The sequence below is a fragment of the Gadus macrocephalus genome, chromosome 7, assembly GCF_031168955.1.
Source record: "Gadus macrocephalus chromosome 7, ASM3116895v1".
NCBI lineage: Eukaryota > Metazoa > Chordata > Actinopteri > Gadiformes > Gadidae > Gadus > Gadus macrocephalus.
This window is the reverse complement of record NC_082388.1, coordinates 12,409,443-12,417,040: the sequence shown is the minus strand read 5'-3', so window position 1 is coordinate 12,417,040 and position 7,598 is coordinate 12,409,443. Positions and strand designations below refer to the sequence as shown.

Genomic DNA, 7,598 nt, shown 5'->3' with positions numbered 1-7,598 from the left:
CCCACGCAGCGGTTGCGGTCGAGCACCAGCCCGTGCTTGCAGGAGCACCGAAGCTGCCCAGGGTGTTCATACACTGGCCGTTCTGACACACGCCCTGCATGGTGCACTCGTTGATGTCTTCAGGGGACACACACAGAGGACACGGCATTGAAACACGGCTCAGACCTCACCCAAGCGTTGAGAGTTTTAAGGCGTTGAAGGGTCCCCAGTGTTCTCCTACCTTGGCAGTGGGTGCTGTTGAACCTTTTGTAGCCCTGAGGGCAGGTGGAGCCGTAGTCCTCCACGATGGTGTGCTTCACCGACGCGTCTGAGGTGAAGGAACCCAGGATGAGGGGAACGGGAAGAGGGGGCAGAGTGAAGACGGAGGCGGGGGGAGACAACGTCACCGTCAGTCGTTGAACGGTTCTATTAAATCACTGACAGACTCTGCGTCCTTCACTGTGACAGCACTATGTGTTGAGGACAGATTGGACCGCGCTGACCTCTCGCTCTCCACTTGCTCTGCACGCTGGCCAGCTGTTCTTTATTTACCCTTCAGCTCTTACAGTTCGGCAGAATCGGCTAACTATCTGAACAGCTAATAACCAAAGCAGCCTAATTAGGCCATGACGTCAGCCTTATTTGCTTTCCAACTCCAGAGTTGGCAGCTAGTACTAGTCTATAGTCTGGGGATCTCTTGGATACCACAAATAATTGTTTTCACAGTCTTTCATCGTAATAAACAAAACATCTGTTGGTGCGTTCACATGAGATTAGTCACTAAGGCTGCCATTATACTGCACCGAGTCGGAGAATAGATATTCTATCTTTAAATGTTTCTCTCCATACATAAACTATCTCTTCTACATTCTCTTCCTCTTCATTTAAACATTTTGATAGAAAAACCAAACAGATTACGTTACTGTTGACGTCTTATCTTTAAACAGTAAACAAAAAATAAGAAGAACCACGGTTGTTATTGAGTTAACTAACACACGATGGCGTTCACAATTTCTATGAAGGCCTTATCAAACAACAATGTCAAAGGAATAACTCAAGCCAACATTTCACAACACAGTTGTACAGTACATTATGTAACGATGCCTGGGCCAGGGCACTCACACAATGTAACAGGAATAAAATAGCTGTGCAGAGTTTTACACAGTTGTACGACACATTGCGTGTCGTGGTATTGTGGTTACACATTCGTCAAAGCTCTGCAGAGAAGCCTGCACTCTCAATCCCAGAGCTTGGAACAGACCCTGCTATGAGCTCACAGAGAATGTTGAAATCGAGGGGGAGGTAGTCTGGGGCTGGCAGGGTAGGGGCCAGTAGCCACTAGGAACTCCCTGGTCTGCTAAGTATATCACCCACCAGCGTGGCAGTGTGAACGTAGTTTTAGAATACACTGTTCATTATTGTTATAACAATAAACCCATTTTTTTGGTTTATAGACACTCTTTGAGTTTCTGATGTAAACAATTTTATCATCTCTTTTACTATTCTGTACACTACAAGGTGCTGGGACAGCACGTAATTCATAAAGAAGATTGAGAGTAAAGGGTCATATTTATCGTTATTTTATCTGCAATCATGATAATATTCACAAATGCGACCAAACATTGTGTCCGTCTGTAAGGTCTACCATCTGTGAATCATAACATATTCTAGGGAGTTTTTGGGTTTCCACTTTGTCTTTTTTTTTAAACACAATAAGAATTAAAATAGACATCGTGCAGGTGCCGTAAAACCCAGCAGAAAGGCCGGGGCGAGCGGGGCTGTGCAGAGTAGAAGCAGACGTATCAGGCCGGGTCTGAGTCACTCAGCTCGGGGACGAAGGCGGAGTGGAAAAAAGCGTGCAGATTATATTTTCTTGAAATTCAATCTTCCGCACTGTGATGACTGAGCCGGGCCATCGGAGCTGAAATGGTATGTTCCATACTCTCTCTCTCTCCCTTTGTGGCTCGTGCTCACTCTCTCTCTCTCTCTCTTGGCATCTCTAACCTCATCTGCCGTCTCTCTCGCTTTTTCTTCTCTCTCTCATTCTCTCTCTCTCTCTCCCTCCTTCCCCCCCACTCTAGCTCGTCTATCTCGTTCTTTCTTTCCAGGAAAGTGAAAGTCTATCGCACTAACTTTCTGCATGTCTTTTATCGTACTCTCTCTCTCCCTTTCCTTGTCTCCCTCGCTCTCTCTCCCCCTGCCTCGTCTCCCTTAGTGTCTGAACTGTCGCCCATCCTCTCTCTCTCTCTCTCTCTCTCTCTCTCTCTCTCTCCTCCTCGCTCTCATACACATTTACACAACAACACACACACACACACACACACACACACACACACACACACACACACACACACACACACACACACACACACACACACACACACACACACACACACACACACACACACACACACACACACACACACACACACACACACACACACACACACACACACACACACACACACACACACACACACACACACACACACACACACACACACACACACACACACACACACACACACACACACACACACACCCCCAAACACAAACACTGGCGTGTTTATGTGCCAGCCTGCAAGGTCATAAACTCTCAGGCTTGGAGTCGGGTAGTTGGTGCCAGCCCCTGACTTCGTTGCATCTCCAGAAAAATGTATTTATTTCCTACAATAGACACCAAGACAAACACCTGAGAGCAGAGGATAGAGAATACTACACACTGTGTTTCCCCCTCTCCGTTAAACAGGGGGAGGGGGCAGCGAGACAGGGGGAGAAAACAGGGTGAACTGGAAGAGAGGAGTAAGAAAGAGAAAGAGACGGAGGGGGAGATAGAAAGAGAAAGAGACAGAGCGGGAGATAGAAATAGTGCCAGGGAGAGAGAGACAAAGGGAGAGAGGGAAAAAGAGAGAGGGGAATATAGAAAGTGAAACAGAGGGGGAGATAGAGAGACAGGGAGAAAGAGAGAAGTGAGATAGAGAGACAGAGGGGGAGGAAAAGGAGAGAGAGAGAGAGAGAGAGAGAGAGAGAGAGAGAGAGAGAGAGAGAGAGAGAGAGAGAGGGAGGACATTTTGATAAACAGACAGAGAGGGTGAGTGAATTGGAGAGGAAGGGAGAAAGCTAGAGAAAGTGAGGGAAGAAAAGAGAGAAGTAAGAGGAAAACAGATGAGGTGAGTGAAAAAGTCGAGTAGAGTTGAGTGTACAGTTGTTACATACACACACACACATCTATATAGATAGCGTGGGGGACTCACTTGGTAGTTTGGGGCACTGGTAGCACTTGTTTTGCCCCCAGGAGTTGCCCACGCTGCCGCAGCAGTCCTCCTGGTTGGTGAGCACCGGCAGGGGGGTGCTGTTACACTGCACACCCAGGGGGGAGCCAGGGGGAGACACAGGGGGGGAGCCAGGGGGAGACACAGGGGGGGAGCCAGGGGGAGACACAGGGGAGACACAGGGGGAGACACAGGGGGAGACACAGGGGGAGAGCCAGGGGGAGACACAGGGGGGGAGCCAGGGGGAGACACAGGGGGGGAGCCAGGGGGAGACACAGGGGGAGAGCCAGGGGGAGACACAGGGGGGGAGCCAGGGGGAGACACAGGGGAGACACAGGGGGAGACACAGGGGAGACACAGGGGGAGACACAGGGGGAGACACAGGGGGAGACACAGGGGGAGACACAGAGAGACGGGCAGAGACCCAGGTCACACAAGGAGCTCGCACATACACACATCTGATCTGATCCACTGACAGTTCAAACTGGATCCTATTTCCCAGGATATAATACCAGTGGAAACATGTAGGAATCGAGGCATGTCCACACTAACTAACGTCCACACTAGCGTTGGTCTTTGAGAGAAAAACTTCTGTTTTCCTCTTCCTCAGTCCACACTAAAGCATCGTGTTGGTCCAGTAAAAACAGTAATCATTTCCTCGCCCCCAAGTGTATGCATTTGAGAAGGCCGGTCTCGTGTTGCAGCTTAGCCCAGGGATAAAAGCCCGAATTAGCTTGGATGAACAGCAGTTTGAAAAACACTGCTGGAAACCCTATGGATGGAAAATAATGGTCGATGTAGCAAGTGTAGGGGAGAAATGGACTGACTTGTTAGAACTGAAATATAACGTTTGAAATAGTTGAATGTAGTTGTTAGATATTAGAGATTTTGTGTAGTTCCATGCTAAGGGTTAAGGCGGTTAAGGTTAAAGGATTTGGCTAAGAGCCCAGGTCAATTGTTGACATTGTCTATTTCATAAATCCGTCCGTGATAATTCAAAATTCTGAGTGCAGAATATTCATTTCATTTTATGGACCGTACCGGATTACATTTGTGTTGCGTCTGCATGCTCCCTCAATCTATCTCTCTCTGCCCTTCTGATTTCAGTTTCTTCTGTATAGTATTCGGATTCCTGCCAGTTTGGTGGATTGGTGTCGACCAAATGGTCCTCTTTCATAAAACTCTTCAGCGCATGAGTCAGACATTGTGAAATTAGGGAATTGCTGAATTATTTTGACAGCGTGCAATTGGTAGCCTAACACAGCCTAATACAGGCACAATCTTAATAAACGATAAACCTAGGGATCAAACTGGGGCAATCCTTTAAAATAAGAAGAGTCATGCAAAGTTGCAGACCGCGACGAGTCATGGAAAAAAGCAACAGAAATGCAAATTCAAGGCCTGTTTATCACTAATGCATCTGATTGGTTCTCACGGCTTGTTTGGGCGTGGTCTCCTGAAAGCACCGCCCCTTCGGCTTGTGTCTCTGCGTCACGGTCTTGCTGGGGATCGTGACGTCTGATTGGTCCAGGGGATGGATGACCACGGAGGTGTCGGTGTTGTGGTGAACACGCACATTGATCTGCACTGAAAAACACAATGTCAACCCAACCAAAACCACCAGGCTTCACCGAGGGAGGGATCTGGTAACAACAATGACCTCAAACTAGTCATCGAATACGTCAGAGAGAGCGAGAGCGAGAGCGAGCGAGGGAGAGAGAGAGAGAGAGAGAGAGAGAGAGAGAGAGAGAGAGAGAGAGAGAGAGAGAGAGAGAGAGCAAGAGAGAGAGAGAGAGAGAGAGAAGAGAGAGAGAGAGAGAGAGAGAGAGAGAGAGAGAGAGAGAGCAAGAGAGAGAGAGAGAGAGAGAGAGAGAGAGAGAGAGAGAGAGAGAGAGAGAGAGAGAGAGAGAGAGAAAGAGAGAGAGAGAGAAAGAGAGAGAGAAATTGATTTGACTGGACTGGAGCCTAACAGAGTGACTCAATGAACCGCGAGTACCTTCTGAGGAGTGCGCCCCCCCCTGGGCCAGAGGGAGGGTGAAGACGGAGTGTGTCAGCTGGCCGCGCCCCAGGCCCGACTGGTCACCCTGCTTCTTCCCGTCCGTCTTCACCGACACGGGGTAGACGGGCTGCTTATTGCCCCACGCCGCCTGGGCCTGCTGGCTCTGCTGGCTGGTGTACTGGCAGAGCCGACCCGTGAAGCCGGCCGGACACTGGCAGTGAGTCCTGGAGCCGCACACGCCCCCATTCAGACAGGTCAGAGGGCACACCACTGGAGGGGGAAGAGGGGGAGGGGGACGGGGTTGAAATGGTGAGATTCTAGAAGAGGGGGATTCTAGAAGAGAATAATTGACAGACGTTCCTAGAGAGGATTATGTATGGAAAGTGGTGGATCGATTCTAGTAGGAGGATTCTAGAACGAGGTTTCCAGAATGGGCAATCAAGCGAGGAGATCGATTTTCTAAATATTCTAGCGAAGGATTCTGGAAAAGATTCCATCCATGAGCCATTTTTTGGAGACGTTTCAGGAGAATATTCTTGAAGTTAGATGACAGAGATAATGTTTCAGGAGGAGGATCCAAGTGATGATTCTAGAGATGAAATCCTCAAAGGAAGCTTGTAAACAGAACATTCCGAAGAATAACCAGGAAAGGGGTTTGAGGGAGACAATTCTAGAGATACAATGGAGAAATCATTCTAGAAGGAAGATTTCTTTATTTTTTGCAGGATTACGAAATCCAATAGAGGATTCTAGAAGCTCATTGGGTCCACAGTTTAAATGGACAAATGGTGGAAGAATATATTTTACCATATATAATGGAGAAATATATTAGATAATATCTGCCACATGTAACCAACACATCTGTTGCATGTACAGTAGTGTTGCACGGTATAACGATACTAGAAAGGTAACACGATACCTTCACGCAAAAAACAATACGATACGCTAATTCTTTGAGTATCGATACTTTTATAAAAAAACGAACACTTTTCTTTAAAAAAAGGAGAAAATATGAAAGCAAAAAAGACTTTGAACGGAAGGACTTTCACACAAGCAACATCAACTCTCAGTCATACTCCTTGCAGTCAGGCTAGTCAGTGGGCGTGCCCCTCAGCTCTCACTCAGCCCCAGCAGCAGCAGGCAGTTCACTGAGCGAGTGAGTGAGGCCGTGTCCACACTAACCCAGGTAAATATAAAACCCACATTCGCAATGTAAACGATCTCTGTCCACACCACACTATCGTTTTCATATCCTTTTCGGAATGGTTTGCCTCCACGTTCCACACAGAAATGATTTTGATTTTTTGAACAGTTGTGCGGAAGGGCTAAGATTTACCCGGGTTAGTGTGGACAGGGCCTGAGAGGAAACGAGATGGCGACAGGTTCGGAAGGGCTTGCCGACATTCCTCGGCTTGCGGAGAAAAAGAAGGGAGAAGTGAAATATGGAGTTATTGTTTATAACGGATCAGAAGTGTCCATGTAAACGCGGCTATTGAAACTCCTGATCGGATTAGATTTCTAATCGGAATAGATCTATTCCTATCATGCAAATCCGAATATACTATATATGGCATTTACAAAAGTGGTAGGCGTACGTCCGTATTCCTCTCACGCACAACCGTTTTGTTGGTCTGGACTTAAATGATATATGTAAGGGATAATGTTGTACAGAACGCCGGTCATTGTCGGAAAAATAAGCCCAGACAGGGCGAACCGGACCCCGACGCGAAGCGGAGGTGTCTTGCTTCGCCCTGAAGGCTATTATTTTCGATAATGACCGGCGACGTTCTATACATTTTCCCGCTAATTACACGGCTCCTTGCCAAAACGAAACAATATCTTCAAACGGTGTGTCTTTTTACATTTACCATTCGTAGTGTTGATCAGCAGAGAAATAGTCTGCCAAAGACGTTGATGTCGCTTAGCAACCGGACACGCTGGGGTTGATAAGTTACCAGACTACTTGTGGAGTGGTAAGAGAGACATGAATCAGGCAAAAAATCCACTTCCCTTGACAGCGGTCTAGTTCGGTGTGCATAAAAGTACCAACGGACCAATTGTGAACTACTGATGGCTGATGCCGTCTCTCTTAGTTAAAAACTAGCCTCACCCAACCCAAACCAATCAGAATAAGTGTATACACGTCGATTATAGCGGACTACACCACCTCTTCTATTCCGCATGGAATTCTATTCCGATCAGAAAATTGTATTCCGATTGAGGCGTATTATATATATTAATACGCATCAATCGGAATACAATTCTCTGATCTGTAGAATTAATTTATTAACGTAATTTGCTCAAAAAGCAGGAAAGGACCAAGCTGCTGAAAGTTAAACCATAGTGAG

General features: G+C 47.3%; 1 protein-coding gene across 1 annotated transcript in view; it reads right to left on the bottom strand.

Annotated features, from left to right (window-relative positions):
* Window positions 1-7,598, bottom strand: part of ltbp3 (latent transforming growth factor beta binding protein 3) — a 41,770-nt gene that overhangs the window by 16,477 nt on the left and 17,695 nt on the right. The window contains 6 exon segments of the mRNA XM_060055668.1: window positions 1-49; window positions 52-117; window positions 221-307; window positions 3,234-3,339; window positions 4,687-4,838; window positions 5,248-5,520. The exon segment at window positions 1-49 is cut by the window's left edge and continues 29 nt beyond it. Of these exon segments, the coding sequence (XP_059911651.1) occupies window positions 1-49; window positions 52-117; window positions 221-307; window positions 3,234-3,339; window positions 4,687-4,838; window positions 5,248-5,520 (733 nt within the window).